The sequence below is a fragment of the Chinchilla lanigera genome, unplaced genomic scaffold (assembly GCF_000276665.1).
Source record: "Chinchilla lanigera isolate Chin_1 unplaced genomic scaffold, ChiLan1.0 scaffold00007, whole genome shotgun sequence".
Classification (NCBI taxonomy): Eukaryota; Metazoa; Chordata; class Mammalia; order Rodentia; family Chinchillidae; genus Chinchilla; species Chinchilla lanigera.
The window spans coordinates 35,887,625-35,908,426 of NW_004955408.1; the positions used below are offsets into that span (position 1 = coordinate 35,887,625).

The 20,802-nt window shown below is 35.6% G+C and overlaps 1 protein-coding gene across 4 annotated transcripts in view; it reads left to right on the forward strand.

Moving 5' to 3' along the window:
• Positions 1–370: 370 nt before the first annotated feature.
• The window catches only part of Commd10 (COMM domain containing 10), a 157,091-nt gene continuing 136,659 nt past the window's right edge, over positions 371–20,802 (forward strand). For all 4 annotated transcript variants that reach the window (XM_005376533.2, XM_005376534.2, XM_005376535.2 and 1 more), the window contains exons 1-4: positions 371–476; positions 2,192–2,282; positions 5,577–5,687; positions 7,082–7,237. In XM_005376533.2, coding sequence (XP_005376590.1) covers positions 436–476; positions 2,192–2,282; positions 5,577–5,687; positions 7,082–7,237 — 399 coding nt within the window. In that variant the 5' untranslated portion in view covers positions 371–435. The remainder of the gene's footprint in view (positions 477–2,191; positions 2,283–5,576; positions 5,688–7,081; positions 7,238–20,802) is intronic.

Sequence of the window (20,802 nt, forward strand, 5' to 3'; positions counted from 1 at the left end):
GGGCCGTGCGGGAGCTGAGGCGCTGAGGAGGCCGCATGCTGCCTCCCGAGGGCCACTGCCATGGGGCTCGTTTAAACACCCCCCTACAGAAAAAGGCAAACTTTTAAGGCTGTGTATTCTCTAGGTTTGCGAGTACATACATATGACAGCTGTTTTACGTCTGTACACATACACAAAATGCACACATGTACACATGCCTCGTCAGGTATGCAGATATATAAACAAATACATACCTCCTGCACGGCCGCAGGGGGTGCAGGGTCCCCACCTTCCCGGCCGCGGGGCTGGGCGGGGCTGGCCCGCCGGGACTCGCCCTCCGGAGCGCGATCGCGGAGCCGCGGCGCGGTGTGGCCCTCCTGGCTTTCCGTCCGCCGGGCGTCATTGGTCGCGCCAGGCGCAGCTGACAGGAGGCTGCCGGGCGAGGGAGCTTCAAGGATGGCGGCGTCTGCGGCGCTGATCCTGCCCGACAGCCCCAGGTAACTGTCCAGCTGATCACTGCGGTGGCTGAACCGCTGTGGCGCGGCCAGGGCCCACGCGAGGATGGCCTTGCCGCCTGTGGCCTTGGCGCCGCGGCGCGGCCCGCGTCCGGGCTGGGTCCGGGTGGGCTCGGCCGGGGCCGCCCAGGTGCGGCGCGGTGTCCGGAGGAGCGCGGCCGAGCGGCGCCTCCGCCTTCCCGCAGTTCCTCTCCGTGCGGCTCGCGGGCCGCCGGGCAGCCGGTCGGCAGAGAAGGCGTGTCTGTGTCGCGTCGCCGTGCGGTGTCGGAAGTTCCCAGACGCTGTCCCGTGTTCCGTCCCGTCAGCGGGAAGGGAATTCCGCCTCGCGGTCCGTCCTTCCGTCTTCCCGGAGCTGGTGAGAGGCTCCTCGGTGCGGAGGCTGCTTGGTACTCCCTACCCCTGTCACGTCAGGTCTGAGCAGGCTCACGCAGCTCTCTGCCGGGAACCGGGTCTAGCCATACTTCGGTTTATTCCTTTGGTTTCCGTTTTATTTTTGCTTTAGTTGATTTCCCTGTGAAGCAGGGTAGGGCTAACTATCCGTAGTGGTGACGCAGAGTTTCTTTTTTTATTTTGAGATGAAGCCTCGCTACAGTATTTTCTCCCGGTCGGTCTGGAACTCCCTGGGCTCCAGATCCGCACACATCCCTAGCACCTGGGACAGGAGGCACATGCCACCACTTCCACCTTAAAGCTTCCTTTTAAAATAAAATTATTTAAAGAATTATACTTGTAATCTTATTGGCTGACCATAGTTTTGTCCCACCCCATGCCCACCTTGTGGTTTCCCATTTTCCCCCTATCTTGGACCCATCTCAACTCGTGGTTTTGGGCTATAAACGTCCCTAGGAAAGACAGAGTCTGGGGCAACCCACTCTGGCCCCTTTCTGTCCCTCTCTTGGACAGAAGCTTTCTTTCCCTCAATAAATATATTCTACTCTTAAAAAATTATGTAGGTAAAAATGACCCAATTTAATGAGTGTAGTGAAATAATTAGTGCACGTAGTGTGTAGATGAGAAATACTGAAGTGTATAGACAGATAATTAAAGTTGGAGAAAAATTTTGTGCCTGGATTAGGTAGAAATTGATATTTTAAAGTTTTTCCTTTATCCTGGATTTCTTTGGTTCTGATAGCCAGGCCTTAAACCCAAACAGGTGTATTGGGGGAACACACCCTCGGTCAGTAAACCTTATCCGGTAGGGTGCAGAATTGTGGGTATCACATTATTTGAAGATTATTACAAGTGAAACGGGTTTAAAACAATTGTGTGCATAGTAACTCTACATAGCTTTGCTTCCAATATTTTCCTACCCTTTTTTGCTACGCAGTATCTTGTTTTTTGTGTAATTGCCCGAGTGGCCACTCGTGACCTGTCACGCTTTTCGGAGTTTCGGTTTGGACTAAGTGGTTACATGAGGACCCACTGCTAAATTATTGCCGTTCCCCCACAGAGTACATGCTTCCCCTAATAGTTTGCTTTGCCCAAAACAAGTGGAAATGTACCGAATGGACCTCTTCAACCGAATGATTTTGGGGAGACATGTTTTTGGAAATGTTCAGATTGCCTGACTGTTTGACGGCTGCTGTTTGTTTTATTTCACTCAGACTAACCATGTAACAGAGTTGTTGAAATTTGTAGACAACTAGAGCAAGTACATTTTGATACATTTTAAAACTTTGTTTTATAAATTTATTTAGCATGAAAAAAGCAGTGTCGCTGATAAATGCACTAGATATAGGAAGATTTCCACGATTGCTTACCCGAATTCTTCAAAAACTTCACCTGAAGGTTTGTATTTTTGTTTTTCTGTAGTTTGTAAAACTTCCTTCTGATTCTACTGAAATGCTGTGTTATTATTTGGGGAGTGTTTTTGTGTGTATGGAATATAGTGTTCTCTAGTTCTCAGTAACACTGGTTCTGAGGAAGATTTGATAAAATTCCATGGTCATCCACTTGGGAAATTCAGTATTCAATAAAATTAATTTTGTGTTTGACTTTGGAACTATTTTATTATGGTATATATTTTGGGACTAATATTCTGTGGAATATGGTTTGGGAAAATTCTGATTTCATTTTTCCTCTTAATAATTCTGTGGTATTTGCTGTCAACTAGTATTTATCCTTTTACTTAATTTTATCTCTCTTCTACTTTTATTTAGAGTATGTGGTTTTAGACACTTAGCTATTTGTTCATTCTGCTTGGTCATCAGCCCAACTTAATTTCTTTATCAGCTTATAAAAATTTAATTCCATGAAATACATGTTTATGGAGCACCCATTGACTTCTCTGCCTGATGTCAGGCCTCAGCATCAAATGAGAAAGAAGACTTATTCTTTCTTCCTTTTCTTGGCTGGTAGGCAGCCATGGATCCATGTTTCACTCCCTCTCAAGCGTCTCTTGAATCTCAGTTTTCATAGTTCTAGTTCAGGTCCTTTCCTTTAGACTAGAACAGTTGCCTTCAAAACAGTATCTGTGCCTGTAACCTCCGCACTTTCTATTGCTTTTTCATAATACAATTCCAATACTCTTTCTAAATGTTTTTCTCTTTAAAAAAGATTGCTCATGTTTTTATAGTGTTTAGAGTGATTATCTATTGTTCCATGGATGAAAGTTCAAAATCTTTAACATTGTACACTGTATATGGTCCTTATAACATGGCTGCAGTCTTCATTTTCCCATTTTGCAAGTGTTCCAGCCGCACTAAACAGTACTTTTTTACTTCACTGTACCATGAACTTTTTCAACTATATGTTTGTGCATATAATCTTCTGTATCACTCCAAATGTTCTTTCCTTCTTCTGAGAAAACTATTCATCCTTCAAGGATTTTGTGGGCTCACTCAACAGTTTTTTTTTTCTGTTCTTCTAAATTCTTGGTTCATTCTTACCTTACTTTCAGACTTTATTGTAAGTATTTGTTTCATGACTAGAAGATAAATCCGTAAACCTCTTCAGTCTACCTGCCTCTGCCCTGAAATATCTTGAGGGGCATATCTTACTAATCTTTATACTCATACCTAATGCATTGCTGCTTACACAGTTGGCATTCAATATAAATTCTTGAAATTAATTCCTTTCTTTGCTGTGGGAAATGAAACAGGTGCAGGTCCTCTAAGTTCTTGCCTATAATATATTTGTAATTTAGATAGACAGGAAGAATAACAATAGTAGGAGCCACATTCTATAGCATTTGCTGTTCATAAACAGTTACACCATTCTCTCTGTGATTGATATTGTTCTAGTGGCTTTGAATTATTAACTCATCTAATCCTTAGAGCAATTTGAAGAAGTAGATACTGTTGTCATCCTCTTCTTATCTCTAAGCAAACAGAGAATCCAGTTAAGTAATATCCCCAAAGTCACCCAGCCAGTCAGTTTTGTCTGCCTCCAGTGTCTGTCCCTTTAGCCCATTTCAGTAAACACAGGCAAGAGGAGAAAACATTCTATAAATCAACCCAAAAGTGAATGATGCAGGCAATAAATACAGTTCTCTTTATTTTGTGAGGTGGGGGCTTCCTTCCTACATATATAAAATAATACAGAACAAGAAACTTATCCATATTTTTTTCTTGGTACTGGGGAGAAGGGAGCATTTGCAGAGAAACTTGTGATGTGTGATTTGCCTTTGACCCTTTGATTACCTTTGAAGTTGAGAATAAGTGAATAGCTCTTCTTGAGTGAACTGAGTAATAGGGACATTCCACAGAGGCACTGAAGGCTGTGTTATCAGAGCTAGGGGGAAGTATAGATGAGCACATGTACCAGTTGAGAGCTGAAGTAACTGAGGATGGATGTGAATACTTAGCAGCCAAGAAAACATCAAGAAAGGTATAAAAATTATTTTTTCCTGAACAGTTTCAGTTGATGATCTTCCAGAGGGGCTCTATTTATGATAAGGGCTCTTAAAATTTGTGGCAAATGTTAGGATCTGTCTGCCACCTTACCTTTATGTACTTTAGGTCTGGCAAGTTGGCTTTGTACCTTGAGACAAGCAGAGCCCTTAGAGCAGTGAAACCAGAGGCAGGTAGATGGTGAAGAGATATAGGGATTTTGTTGCCACTCTAAATGTGATCAGCGTGGTAATTTTATTTTACCAAATTTTATCTCGTTATAGGTAGAGAATGTCTGCTTTTGTCCAGACTGGTTCCTTGGAATCCCTCATAGGTATCAACCTGAAAATAAACTGAGGCAGCTTAGGTGTAGAATATGGGCATGTCTGACACAGATCATGAGGGAGTCCTCATTGAACTGGCCATCTTCCTGGCTCATCCTGGCATATACAAATGGATTTTTGTTTTGTGTATGTGGTTTTTCTGTTTTTTTTTTTTTTTTGGCAGGGGCAGGCAGTGTCACAATGTGTAAAGGCTGCTGCTGGCATTTAATATACTGGAATTTTAAATATCTTGTAATGTCTTATCAGCATGGCAGCTGTCCACATTCAGAAACTCTGAAGGATGTTGGACGTCTTTGATAACTTAGAGATAAACATTTGTGGCCTCTGAGCTTAAAAACTGGTGCTACAACTCCAGTGATTAAAAAAAAACAAAAAAACTTTAGTACTTTGCTTTGAAGAAGAGATTTCATGCCATCACAGAAAGCCTACTGATGTAGCTGTGATCCATATCTTGCTCTGACAAGTCAGCCATGAAATGACAAACTGGGAAATGAAGGTGCTACTATAATGGGGCATTTGGACACTTTCAACAAATGACTGCTGATCATGAAATGAAATAGAAGAACTATGAAAATCAGACACAAGAAATATCAAAGCACAGAATTGTGAGGCTTTTACAACTGAAGTGAAAATCATCTTGTTCTCAGCATTTCTTCAGGAGACTTTAGCATAGAACTCCAGTGCTCATAGTTATGAACTGAGTCATTGCGAGAAGTTAGGGTAATCCAGGTTATTTTGTTTGTAAGTGTCTAGAAGTGGGTGTCAGACTTAAAAATTTATAAGCCCATCAGTTTCCTTTCGCTATGAATTTGTTTTAAGTTGTCATTACATATGTGAATAAGTGAATTTTCTTTCCATTTTAAGGCCAACAGTGTATCATATGCTAATAGATTGCTGTTTGTTTATAGGCTGAGAGCAGTTTCAGTGAAGATGAAGAGGAAAAACTTCAAGCAGCATTTTCTCTAGAGAAACAAGACCTTCACCTAGTTCTTGAAACAATATCATTTATTTTAGAACAGGTATTTTTATTGCCTTAAATGTCCTATGGTTTGTTTACTGCATATTTGTATTGTTGTGATGTCTATGAAATTCTAATTTTTTCAAATTGTGTGAAGATGGAAACTGTGAATATATTTTAATCAAGAATTTCAATATGGTTAAAAATATTTGAACATATGATTTCTTACTAGTTATTTCATTTGACAAAAAACTGTTGAGTTCTGTTAATAAAGATTTGACAGAATGAATTGGGACTTCATTGACTTGAGACAGTTATGAAAGATTTGAATTCAGTGTTACTTGGCATAATAATTTGGAAAAATGAATACATTTGCAAAATTTAATAAATGATTTGAGGTGTATTTGACTAGGATGATAAATACATTTAGAAAAGTATTGTCATAATATTTTTCCTATTGAGCATCTCTTCTACTTCTGTTCTTCTGGACAACCCCCCTTGAGTTCATTCATTATTGTACATGTATTCTTCCCTTCTCTGGATTTCTTTTATCCTTGGCTCATCATAGTTGAGCATATTGTTAGTCTTTCATTATTTCATGTGTGAGTTATGTTACCTTCACTGGATTTTGAATCTTTTGGGGTGCAGCATCATTTTTTTTTGTGTGCATTGTGTTTAAGCCTTGCACTTTGTTTTATTTGACTTAGCTTAAAATAAATGAATGAATAAATAAATGAATGAATAAATTTCTTTTGGTTGACTACATAGAATAGTTGTCAAACAAAAAATTCAGTAGTGCTATAACTTTATGGGTATTCTCATGAATGGATACTCTTAGGAAGACAAGCTGTCAGGCTTCTACAACTGTCTATAGATTGTAGATCATAAAGACTATGACTGTGGGTCTTACTCTTGGTGAGCTTTCAGTAGAGGTGAGGGATAATTGAATAGGGCAGCACAGTATAAGGCTTATGAAAAAGTTGTTGCAGAATAATATAAGAAACAGAATAGATACCGCTGTTAAACACTTATGACAGTCTTTTAAAAAAATTATTCATTACCTAGAAAGTTGATAGATGAAGATAGTTTTGAGAACTGTTCCTTCAAGAAAAATTTGTCTAGAAAGAAAACCATACAGACTTCAAATAATTAGTGAAATAGATAAAATATTTTAATTAGGGTACCATTTGGATAGCCAGAGTAAAGACAGTGTTTTGGTGATTTAGTGGATTTAGGATTTTTTCAATCACGTGCAAAAATGAAATAACTTAGGCCTTTTAATCCTGAATCACTTGTGTGTATTATTATTTATAAAACAACCAAAAATATCTGATTATAGTAGGAATGTGAAATGTTCTTTTGATTTAAATCATTTAAAAATAATTTTGTACTGATTGCAGTCAAAGTCTCTGTATAAATGTGAAGGATAAATGTAATTTCTTTTCTCTTTAATAGGCAGTATATCACAATGTGAAGCCAGCAACTTTGCAGCAGCAATTAGAGAATATTCATCTTGAGCAAGACAAAGCAGAAGCATTTGTCAATACATGGTCTTCTATGGGTCAAGAAACAGTTGAAAAATTCAGGCAGAGGATTCTGGCTCCCCACAAGGTATAGGATAAACTAACCCAAGTATACTTTTTAGTAATATACAACATAATTGTTATACCTGAGAAGTTTTTTATGTTTCTGGTTTTTTTTTTTTTTTTGGAGACAAGGTTTTGCTATGTAGCCCAGGCTGGCCTCGAACTCATGGCAATTCTCCTGCCTCAGTCTCCGGAGTGCTGGGACTATAGGCGTGTGCTAACACGCCCGGCTTACCTGGAAGGTTTTAAAATTGATATTTTGTTGAGAGGTAGCGTCAAATAAAAGTACATAATATTCCTGTAAAATTTGCTCTACATATTAGCATATTTGCTGCCATAATATGATTTAATTTTAACTGACAGTTTAAAATACATCTCCATAATTTAAGAATAGGAATGACATGAAGCTGGGTGTGGTGGCGAATGCCTGTAATCCCAGCACTCGGGAGGCTGAGGCAGGAGGATCGTTGTGAGTTTGAGACCAGCCTGGGCTACAAAGTGAGCTCAAGGCCAGCCTCAACTGCATAGCGAGACCCTGTCTCAAAAAAAAGAAAAAAGAAAAAAGGAATGTTGTTAAGCGGAGTTATTATTCCTTTATCTGGGTCTCCATCCATAAGACTTACTTTAATTTTTACTGTATCATATATTTATTTGTTTTTGTGTATTTGCATTAGTGCTTAGCAGAATTTCTTGTGTTCAGCAGATATTCAGTTAATATTCATTAACTTCAGTAGTAAGTAAAATGAATACTAGAAAAAATACACAGTATCATGAAGGTCCTTTACCATAGTAACCTTCAGTTCACTTCTTAATGGAATTTGAGATGATCATACAGTTTTTGCCATTTTTCTATTAATATGTGGTATTATGTTAATTAATGTCAGATGTTCAGTCAACTTTATATTCCTGAGATAAATCTAATGTTGTCATTGTTTATAATCCGTTTTATATGTTGCTGGATATGATTTGCTGATATTTTATTGAGGGTTTTTCCATCTATGTTTATGAAGGATATTTATCTGTAGTCCTCTTGTGATGTCTGGCTTTCATATCAGGGCAATACTGGCCTATAAAATGAATTGAAAGTCTTCCCCATTCTCTATTTTCTGGATCAGTATTTTGCATTTCTATCAGCAATATACAAAAGAGTTTCAGTAATTCCAAATTATTGTTAGTACAGCAGTTAATATTGTCAGTTGTTTTTATTAAACCCATTCCATTACATTTGTGGTGATGTCTTGTTAATTGCATTTCCCTAATATGTGAATGATCTTTTTATGTGCATACTTGTCATACATAGATCTTCTGTGGTGGCATGTCTGTTAGACCTTTTGCCTAACTCTATTTCCACATTGTAATAGATGAAGAAGTCTCTTTATATTAATATAAAGAACACTCACATAACTCCTTGCCTGTAGAAATACATAAGTATTTTGTTGTTGTTGTTACAATGTGTAGAAGGTATTATTTATTTTTTTTCTTGAGTTGGTGAGTTCTTTGGGAATTCTAGATATAAATCTTTTGTCAGATATGTGATTCGACAATGTTTTTGTCTGCTTGTAGTTTTACTCTACTTCTCTTAATAATGTCTTTCACAGGGCAAAACCTTTTAATTCTCGTCCGGTTTAATGTATCAGTTTTTTTTCTTGACTCTAATTTTGGTTTTATATCTAAGAATTTATAGCCTGATCCAGTATTATAAAGATTTTCTTTTTTGGTTCCTTTTGAGTGTTTTACATATTTATGTTTTACGTTTAGATTTTAGTCTAAGATCCATCTTGAGTAATTTTATTTAAAGTGTAATGTACAGGTCACAAGTCATTCTATATATGGTTTCCCCTTTGTTTCATGATTATTTGTGGATAACATTATCCTTTTGTAAGTGAATTTCCTTTCCCCGTTATCACAAATCATTTGACATGTTTGTGTGGTCCTTTCTGGATTCTCTTTGATTCCACTGATCATTTTGCTATCTCTATGGCAATAGCCACTTGCTTAATTACTATAGGTTTATAGTGAAAATAAGAAGGTGTATGAATCTGCTAATTTTGTTATTTTTCACAATTGTTTTGGTTATTCTAGTTTCTTTGCCTTTACATATACATTTGAACATCAACTTTCTATATTTACAAAAAAGTTACTGTTGGCATGTTGATTGGGATTGTTTAATTTATAGTTCAATTTGTGGGAGAATAATTTTTAACAGTATTGAGTGTACCTCTCCGTTTATTTAAGTCATATTTGTTTTCCTTTGTCAATATTTTTCATAATGAACGTACAGATCCAGTGTGTGTTTTGTTAGATTTGTAGCTAAATATTTCATTTTTCTTGTTTTTGAACTATTATAAATGGTACTGTTTAAACAATTTCGGTTTCCAATTGTTTTATTGTTAGTGTATAGAAATATAATATATACACACATATGTAATTTTTTTTGAGACAGGGTGTTGCTGGTCAGTTTAGGCTGACCTTGAATTCAGCATGTAGCCCAGGTGAAGCTCGAATTTGTGATAATCCTCCTGCCTCAGCCTCTCAAGTGCTGGCATTATAGGCATGTGTCACCCTGCCTGGCAGTATGTAATTTATATTTCTATATTGACCTCTTACCTTGTGACCTTGGTAAATTCATTAATTAGTGATGATGCTTTTAAAAGTAATTTCATGTGTTTTTTTTTTTTTATGTAGACAGTCATATCTGTGAACAGTTTTATTGCGTTTTCTTTCCAATTTCTAAGACAGCCAGGAGGTCTTTGTTTTTCTTGTCTTCTTTTACTGACCAGGACTTTCAGAACATTCTTTATTTGTTTCCAATTTTGGAGAGAAATCATTCATCCTGTCATCATTTAGCTATAGTTATTTTAGCAAATGCCCTTACATTTTTTTAAATCTCTCCTTTTTTAAAAAATTGAACTGTTCATTCTGATTGCTGTTGAATTATTGCTTTATTTTTCATTATCTGAGATTTTGCTTTTTGAGACAAGGTTTTAAAGTGTATTCCAGGCTGGCTTTGAACTCACTGTATAGCCCAGCCTGGCCTTGAATGTGCAAAGATTGTCCTGCCTTAGCTTCCTGAATGTTGGGATGACAGGCATGCGCCACAACACCTGGCTCTTTTAATACTAGCCTATTCTTTATTTATATTTTTCTTCTTCTTTCTTCTATTTTATAAGGTCTAGTTTTTTGTAATCATGCTGTAAAATTCAAAATTTTCTTTTTCTCTTCCAGTAGTAATATATTTCTCAGTGTCTTTCAAATGATCTTTTAAAAAATATTTTTCTTCATAGGTTTTATAACTTTAGTTTCTACTTAAGAAATGGTTTAGTTCATTGTCATGTTAAAATGTGCAAAAAAGAAATCAAAAGGATTTGTACATTAGCCCTTTGAGAATGCTGGAAATTATTTTTTGCTAATTCCCAGTATATAACAAGATAGCAAATACTTTATTTTAATGACTTAAATTGTTAATTAAGATAATATAATGCTAGTAAATACTTACTGTGTTTATGGTGGGCCAGATACTATGCTTTATATCTCACAAAAGTCATCAATAGTTCTAGTTTGTATTGATACACTTAGTAAGACTTTAAATTTAAAAGAAATTTAATAACTTATCCATGGTCATGCAGGTAAGTAAGTATTAGTGGCAGAGTTGGGATTTGACACACTCCTAAACTATCATGCTGTATTATCATGTAGATCCTGGGTATCTGACTTTTGGCTTGCCTGGGCCACATTGAGTAAAGAGGAACTGGCTTGGGCTGTACATAAAATATAATATGTGGTATTTATACACAGCAGAGTACTACTAGTAGAAAGTAGGAAGATCTTTCTCACATGGGGGGAGGCATAAGAGATGGAGGGAGCAGCAAGGGAGAGGAGGGAAACATGATGGAAATAAAAAGAATGAGAAAAGAAAAATTGAAAAACATATATACAAATATTTTAACATAGTATTTTATGAAATAACCCAAGAAGCCTGTTTAATAATTAAATAAGAAAACTTACTATCTGCTTAGTAATGATAAATGCCTGTCTTTACATGCACACACGCGTACGTAGGTTGAAATATTATCAGTAATTGCTGCCTTTTACTCACCAAGCCTTACATTTGCAGGTAACATCTGAAGCACGTGTGTTTCCATTCAGCTGACTGTGTGGTGTGTGCAGGAGGTGGAGTTAGTACTGTACCGTGCCTTCTTTTATAGTGTTCCACTGTCACCTAAGTAGCCCTCAAGCACCCACAATATAGTCATGAAAAATATCGCTAAAATCATATAATGTTAAAAGTTCAGTTGGAGCATGAATTTGTCATGTGTGAAGACTGCCTTGAGTGTGAGAGTTGAAGCAAAGATTATTTCTATAGTAGACTTTTGTTTGTGTTTACATTGTAGTTCACGTGGGTTTTTATTTCTGATGTTATCTCTTAGGTTTTGTAAGCAAGTACACAGCTAATGTGAAAATGTTGATGTGTATTCTAAATGCACAATACATATTAAGAATTTAATACTTTATTTTACTGATATTTTATGTTCCTGTTAACTACACATAACATAATAAGAACCTCTTGACAAAACAGCAAGACTAGGGCCAGGGATACAGCTCAGCAGTGCAATGCCTACCTGGCAAGTGTGAGTTCAGTTCTAGGCAACTCCCCGCAAAACAACAAAACAAAACAAAAAAACCCAGCAAGACCAGCAAGATGTCAAGTATATTCTACAAAAAGACCAAAAAAGCAGAACACATGTGCTGTCAAAGTGATACTTGTGTATGGAACATGCTTTTGTCATGTGTGATGTTCATGTGAACTATGTAGTACTTGCAGTGGGATATATGTGGGTAATAATCATAAGTTCAAAGTAAAGATTTGCTTAATAAGTTAAGTGGTAGGATTTCCTGTAACCCCAGCATTCTGGGAATGCTAGGTAGGAGGATTAGAAGTTTGAGTCCAGTCTAGGCACCTTGTCAACAAAATCCTGTTTCAAAATAAAAAAAAAAGAAGGGCTGGAGATGTATCAATGGTGACGCACCCCTTAGTTTGATACCCTAGTACTTCCAACCTTTTTTAAAGAAGATTTATTAATGTAGATTTTAAAAATAGACTTTTCTTAGACATTTATTTATTTAGTCTTTTTGAGACAGGGTCTGGCTATGCAGTTCAGGATGGCCTTGAGCTCACTTTGTAGCCCAGGCTGGTCTCGAACTCACAGCAATCCTCCTGCCTCAGCCTCCTGAGTGCTGGGATTGCAGGCGTACGCCACTGTGCCTGGCTTTTTCAGACATTTAAAAGCTATCGCACTAGCGAATTTCAAGTAAGTAATGCACTGTTAGTAACTTTTATCCCTATGCTGTGATTCCTAGAACTTACCAAGTAACTGAAAGTTTGTACTTCTCAACAGACATTTCCCTGCTTCCTCCATACCCCAGCCTTTGGCAACAGCTGTTCTAATTTCTGTTTCTGTGAGTTTGATTTTCTTTTTTCTTTTTATTATTATTATTATTATTTTGGTTTTTCTCCGGTACCAGGAACCGAACTCATGACCTTACGCTTGCCAGGCAGGCGCTTTGCCCCTGAGCTAAATCCCCAGCCCCTAATTTTCTTTTTTAGAATCCCCATATGAGATCATAAAGTATTTGTCTTTGTATATATGGTTTCACCTAACATAATGTCCTCCACATTTTCTGTGTTGTTGTAGATAACAGTATATCTTTCCTTGTAGCCAAATACTATTCTGTTGTGTATATATACTATATTTTCTTTATCTGTTCATCTTTTGACAAACCTTTAACTTTTTTTTTTTTTGTATCTGGAATTGGGAACTTGTGCTTGCCAGGCAGGTCCTTATGCTGCTGAGCTATATCCGCAGCCCAACACTTAAATTTTTTACATATCCTGACCACAGTGAATAATGCTGTAATCAACATGGTTGTACGAATATCTGTTCAACATACTGATTCATTTCCTTTGGATGTGTATATTCAGCAAGGGATTTCTGGGTCAAGTGATAGTTCGGTTTTTTTATTTCTGAGGAACCTCTGTACTGTTTGCAACAGTGGTACAAGGGTTCCGTTTTGTTTACTCTGTTTATTCACTCTGTTAAGCCACTTGTCATAGCTTATGTTTTTGATACAGTAATAGCCATCCTCATGTGTAAGGTTACTATTTCATTGTGGTTTTGATTTGCATTTTCCTGATGATGAGTGATATTGAACACCTATTGTGTACCCACTGGCCTTTTTTATTTTGTTTCTTTTTTTGTTTTTTGAAACAGGATCTCACTGTGTAGCCCAGGCTAGCCTCAAATTCGTAGTGATACTCCTGTGTCAGACTCCCGAGTGCTGGGATTACAGGCATGCACCATCATGCCCAGCCCACTGGCCATTTTTATGTCTTCTTTGAGACATAAAATATATAGGACCTTGCACTTGCCAGGCAGGTGATTGTGCCACTGAGCTATATCTCTGGCTTCTCTCGCTTTTTTAAAAAAAAAATACTTAATCTCTTTGGAGACTTGAGACTAAGCTATTACCACCACTTACTAGAATCTTAATTTTTCCTTCCTTTGTTAGTATTGACTGTCTGACAGCAGTAATATTCTTTAACAGGGTTTCCTATTTGATTTTTCTTATAATGCTTGAATATCATTGATTAGATTTTGAATCCCTTTTGAGGTAGAAATTGAATGTTTTGTTTTGTTTCTGAAATTCTGTTTAGTGTTCATTTGCATGTATTTATGTTGTTTACATGTATTTTCATTTGTATACTAAATTTAAAACCTGACTTGTCACATACTTTTTATATCAATGCATCTTTTTTCTGAAACCTTTTCTTCTGCAACAGTCTTGAGCTGTGTTGTTTGCTTAGTTCTTCCTAAACTATCTTTACAAATAAGATTATGAGAAATATACAGAAGGCATATTTTAGCCACTTCTAGAGTAGGTTACTCTTTAAAGAATTCACATGGTAGCACTGTTTTTCTTGAAAGAAATTTGTAAGTCTGTTAGGGAGTGTTTAACTAAATTTACTGTCATATCTATTTTGAATTTTCAAAGTGAATTTAACATTTAAAATTTCAGTGAATTTAAAATTTACTGTCATATCTATTTTGAATTTTCAAAGTGAATTTAACATTTTATCTGAATTTTCAAAGTGAAGATAACATTTTATCTGTATTTAACATAAAGTTAAGAGTATTCTTAACTTTATCAGTTACATGGCAGATTTATTCATAATATAAGCTCATTTCTTTACATAATAAAATTTCATCTTTTTGCAGGTTCTTGAGAAACCTACATTTAAAAATAGATAACCAGATTTGCTAAGATAATGTTTCCTATATCATTAAAAAGTTCCCTTTAAGCGCCTCTAAGATTTACTTTATTGTTAGTTAAAATGCCTACATTTTATTCTATTAATTATTAAGTGGATTATGAAATTAGAAATCAACATTTAAAAATTTATGTTCTTTCATTGTATTATTTTTAATATTTTTATTTCATTTCTTTTGGACTACTGAGGATAAATAATGGTTTTAGTATAAAGGGGGCAGAAAAAGCATCTTTCATGAATCGAAATTTTAAAACATGCTATATAATTGGAGCGTTTCTTTGAATTTTATTGCATATCATTATTTTCCTTTGTAGGAAAGATATTTTGTTGCATCATACCTATATATAACTCAAATCTGTTTCTGTTATTTTAGTTGTTGGCATGTTTTCAAGTGAATATATTAAGTGAATATAAGAGGGTTATGAAGTTTAAATGCTGTGAATTTTTTTATTTTATTTTTTTATTTTTGGTGATACTGGGGATTGAACTCAGGGCCTTGTACATGCTAGGCAAGCACTCTACTACTGACCTACTTTCCCAGCCTAATGTTGTAAATTTTTTAAACTTTTGAGAGTATACTTATCTGTAGAAAAATTTAAGAGATTTTAAATGTTCAGCTTGATGGGTTTCAGAAATAATATACAGTATTTAGTCATTATCTGTAACAAAATATAGGGTATTTTCCTTACCCAGAAAGTACCCAGTTTCAGTCAACTCCTTTTTCCCTCATCCTCACCTTTTCATTTCCACGGTCATAGCTTTTGTTATTGGAATTAATATAAATGAGCTGATATAATATATATCTGACTAATGTAAATTAAGATAATTTTGAGTCATTTATATTATGTGTATTAGCAATTTACTTATTGCTGAGTACTGTTTCACTATGTGAAAATTACAGTTTGTTTATCCATATTCCTATTCATGAATATTTGAATTGTTTGTAGTTTCTTGCAATTATGAATAATATTGCTCTGAACATTAGTGTGCATCTCTTTTGATGGACATGTTTTCATTTCCTTGAGTAAATATCTGGGAATTGCTGACTCCTCATGTGCAAAAGTCTGAGGCTCTTTTTAGTGTTTTAGCTGCACCATACTACAATGATGGGAAAGTCATAATCATACGGCCCCCTCACCTCGTATGGCCCTCTCCTTTTAAGAGTCAAATTCCTTTCATTTTTTTTTGTATCAAAGTCCCTGTAACTTTTGCCTTCTTTTAGTCATTCTCCAGTACCTTCAAGATTAAAACAAAATACTTTTTGTGTGTGGCAGTTACTGTTTTTTTTTTTTTTTTGGTTTTTCTCCGGTACCAGGAACTGAACTCACGACCTTGCGCTTGCCAGGCAGGCGCTTTGCCACTGAGCTAAATCCCCAGCCCCGGCAGTTACATGTTTATTTTAAGGAAGTTAGTGTGATATAAGCTTCTTTCCAACCCTTACTATTGCTAGATCAGGAACACCAAAGTTGATTTTTCTAAACTATAAACCGTATTCTCTTCTCTTCTCTGCTGCAAATACACTAATAGTTTTCTGTGTTGTTTATGATAGGAGAAAAAAATTCGTAAAAATTGCCTGTATGAACTGTAGCCCCTTTTAGTCCACTACCTTTCTCATTGGCCTTCACTTTTTAATGTCCTCCGCCTGGCTCACTCTGAATCACTTCATTCTCTTTAAGTCAGAATTTCTCCTGGATGTCCATATGGGTGGGTTCCTTACCTTCTTTAGCTCCTCACTTAAAGTGACTTTTATCAATGAATCTTTCCTTGATCATTATAGTTAAAAATATCCCTGTCTATTTTACTTTCTTGCCTCATTCTGTTCTGTAATAGTTATGCTTCTCTGGCCTGCTATATATTTTACCTTTTACTTTTTTATTAACTAACACTAGAATATAAGCTTCACAAGGACAGATATTTTTGTCTGTTTTGTTCACTGCTGTATTTTCACTTCTTTACTGGCTGGTAGAAGATAGTGGATTTTCAGTATTGTTGCGTGAACAATATCTTTGCTTTATAAATTTTGAAGTTTAGTCTTTTTCATTTTCTTATGAAAAATAATATTTTTCATTTATTGATGGAGAAAAAATAGTAAAGGGAGGAGGGTGTGAATTATATTTTGTATTTTTAAATATTTTTTGTTTTCATTTTGGTTGTATTTTAAGCTTTTTTATGCTTCATTTATTTTATTCTCTTAAATTTTGCTGGAAAACTAGAGTCTAGTCATTTAAAAATTTTCTTCTTTGAAAAGGAGTAATAAAAAGTAATAAAAAGTATTACTTTAGCTTGAAACAAATGGAAATTCCCTGAGTAAAGCATGATAGATTTAGCTGTTGATGTAGCAATTAATTGAAAGGGCTTCAGATCTCAGAGACCCTTAATCAGTCTTATTTGAAAGAGAAATGTGTTCCCTACTTCGTAAGTAATTGACTGAAACCAGAACCATTAACAAATTGAATAAAGATTTTGCCAATGCCAAGTAACTGTGCTGTTAGCAAAATTACTCTTATTATGTCATAGTATTCAAAGATGTGCCCTTGCTAAATAGAGTTGATGCACTTTTTCAGGGTGTTGCCAATTGTGGGTGCATTAGTTGAATGACATTTCATTGCCCTCAAACTTGTCCTATTATCTTCATATATTCTTGGCATATATAGATGGAAAACAATTTAAAAGAAAATATGTTAATGTTTCCTCTCAACTCCTTACAACTTGGTTAGGAAGACTAATCTCATGATTAGGTTCATTGGCCAGGTCTGTCAAGAAGTATAATAAATTTTTTGTCATCCTAGCCGTGAGACTAGGCTGGAGTCTAAACTTAAAGGTATGGTTTGGGAGTATACCTAAATTGTATAATAAAGCTGTTCTACTTCTTAATATGATCTAATATCCCAGCATCATTAAAAGCACAGTGTACTGAAAGGAAAAGACTGGCCTAGTCATTTTTTGGATTTTTGTTGAGGGTGATGAATAATTATGTCTTCTGGAGACTACTTACTGGATGCAGTATATGTTATGAAAGTAGGCAGTCACTTGGATGCAGGATAACTTGAACATAAATTTAAGAAGATGTCCACATCTGTGTAATAAATTTACATTTATGCAATATAGATACCATGTTTTATACCAGTCATCTCTGAGATTCTGATCCTGTTGTATATTCTTATAGATGTCACAGTAAATGCTTCTTCCTTTCTGAGGCAAGCAGTAGTGTGCTTCTTGCCTCCCATTCTTACCATGGACTGGATGTTGGCAAAGAGGGTGATTGGTTGCAGATAGCTAAAGATTGCTTGTTACAACTTTTAGTACCTTGTATCTTTTAAAATGTTTTAAAATTATAATTTCCATAAACTGTATTCTTTTAAGTTGCTCCATGAATTTTATAATGCATACTTAAAATATCATCATCATTACTAAGATTCGAAGGATTTTTCTCACCTTTGAAAGTTTCCCCATGATCCTTTGCAGTCCCTTTTTCCTCTGACCTGGCCCAAAGCAACCACTGATCTGCTTTCAGTGACCATTGATGGTATTTTCTAGCTTTTTATATAAATGAAATCCTATGGATATACTTTGTGTCTGATTTCATCTAGTGGATATAATGATTTTGAGGTTTATATATTTTCTTGCATGCTCTTGTATTTCTTTTGATTGCAGAATTGTATTTTATTCTATAGATGTAACATAATTTGTTTACCCATTCACCAGTTGATGGACATCTAGGCTATTTCTAGGTATGGACTGGATTGTTGGGTAATTGTAGGTTTATGTTTATAAAAACATACTCCTTTCTCTAAGTGATTATACCCTTTTATTCCAATATGTAATTGCTTAATGTTCTGGCAACACTTAATATTGTCAATCTTTTTCTTTTTAATCATTCTAATGGATGGATTGTGTATATTATAATTTTCATTTTCATTTCTTACCAAGGATGCTCAATGTTACTAGCTGCTTGTATAGCTTCTTTTATGGATTACCTGTTCAAATTTTTACCTATTTTTCTTTGGATTTCTTGGTCTTACTATTGAGTGGTAAGAATTCTTTATATATTTTGGATATAAATCCTTGTCAAACATATATCTGTATATATGTGTATGTATATGTGTGTGTATATATATATATATATATATATATTTGTGACAACTTTTTTTGTCAGAAATATAGTTTGTAAATATTTCTCCTATTTGGTAACTTGACTTCTCATCTTAGTAGGGTCATTTGCAGGAGCAAACATTTTTCACTTTGTTGAGGATTAGTTTACCAATTTTTTTCTTTTACAGGTAGTGATTTTGGTATTACATTTAATAACTTTTTGCCCCTTTCTAGCATTCATTTTCAGGTAAATACACCTCCTTAAAAGCATATGTATATTACACAATTATGTATTTGAGATCAAACTTGTGATCTTCCTGCTTTAGCCTCCCGGAATGGAGTGCCAATGGTATAATCGGTTAATGTGGGCACTTATACAACCCTCAGAGTGCTGGGATTATTGGTCTTGGAGAATATTAAGAAACAGTGAGATGGTGGAGTGGGTTAGATAGGAGGCAAGTAGCACAGTTACAAGATTATTTTGTGGTAATCTGAGAGGAGATGGATGATGAGGCTCTGAACTAGGTCATGAATTTTAAAAATTATTTGGAAAATATTGTAGGAAAAATTAGATGACAAAAATATCTTGTATTTATAATGCTTTGAAGTTTCAAAAATATTTTGATTATGCATTTTCTGTTTTGATCCTACCAATAACTCAGAAAATGAGTTACTTCTTTTTTTATATGAGGAAAGTAGCATTCTGAACTGTCATGATATAACCAGGAATACGTACAGGGAGTGATAGCTTACGTACAAGGCAAAACATGATCTTTTGGTTCAGTACTTATTTATTTATTGTCATACTGGGGTTTGGACCCAGGGTATTTGCACGGACCTACATTTCCAGCTCAATTCTATTTTTTTATTTTGAGATGGAGTTTTGCTAAGCTGCCCAGTCTGGAGTGGAACTTACAGTTCTCCTGCTTCAGCCTCCCCGAGTGCTAAGATTACAGGCATGTGCCACCACAGTGCTATCTCTAATTCCTCTACACACGATTACTGAGTGCTTAAACATACATTAATACATACCAAGACCTGACTGCAATGAGCCGTGTTTTAATTTATTTACTTAATATTTATTTACATGAATTATATGGGGTGCCTGAGTACAGGGATAGGAGCAGTTAAATAAGCTCAATGTACTATCTTACAGGTCCATATGAATACCTAGAAGGTGTTTTCAATTAAGACAATGTGTCAGATTATTTTTGATTATGATAGTGGGAATTACATGTTAGTGGGTCTGTTGCCTGTGATTGTTGAAAATAGTTGCTTGTGATATCAGAGACTGTGCTTACTGTAATCAGTGTTAAAGATCAGTGCATTAAGGACCCTTCACATGCACTATAAATTGATTTTTCTCTTATTAGACATTATGGATTATGCCACCTTTTACTCATAACCTCTACAAGTGCCACATATAACAGAACTGTATCTTTATTTTCTCAACACACCTTCTCTCATATAGATAATACTTGCATTGCTCTCTTCCGCTTGGCTTTGAGTCACTGCTGTGATTCTAGCCATTGAACAGTCTTTGAAGTTCAGTGATTAGTATTCTGGTCAAATAAAAATTGTTGTGAGGTTGGCACTCTTGCCAGTATAGCTAAGGTAGTTTTGTTAAATCCATTATCAGTGTCATGTTTTCAGAGGCATATAACAATTGCATTCCTCTAAAGTTCTCTAAATATTGATTATGTGAAATTTACTGGGATTGAATCTAAAATTATAGATTCACACTTCTGAGGTTGGAGGAACCAGTAATGAAGGTCCCTACAGGCACATTGGTGCTGCTTTGCATTTTAAAAGAAAAGAAATTGCCATAGTCTTTCTTTTGTGTTTTTATCTTACCTGATTAAATTGTGCTATTGTGTTAGTAAATTCAAAGGAAATGTAATTAGTTTCCATCATAACTGGGAAATGGCTAAGGTACTTTAGAAAGTATGATAATGATGATGTGTTGGGTTCCATCTGCTATCTAGTAGATATTAGTTTGTTTGGCTTTATTCCTCTCTTATTAATTGTTTATAAAGGTGTGAGCCTCTTATGATCTGAGTATTTGAGTTTCTCTCTAAATTAGGAGAAAGAGTGGAGGGTGAGGAGAGAAATGTTTCTGTTTTTTTTTTTTTTTTTTTTTGGTTTTTCTCCGGTACCGGGAACCGAACTCA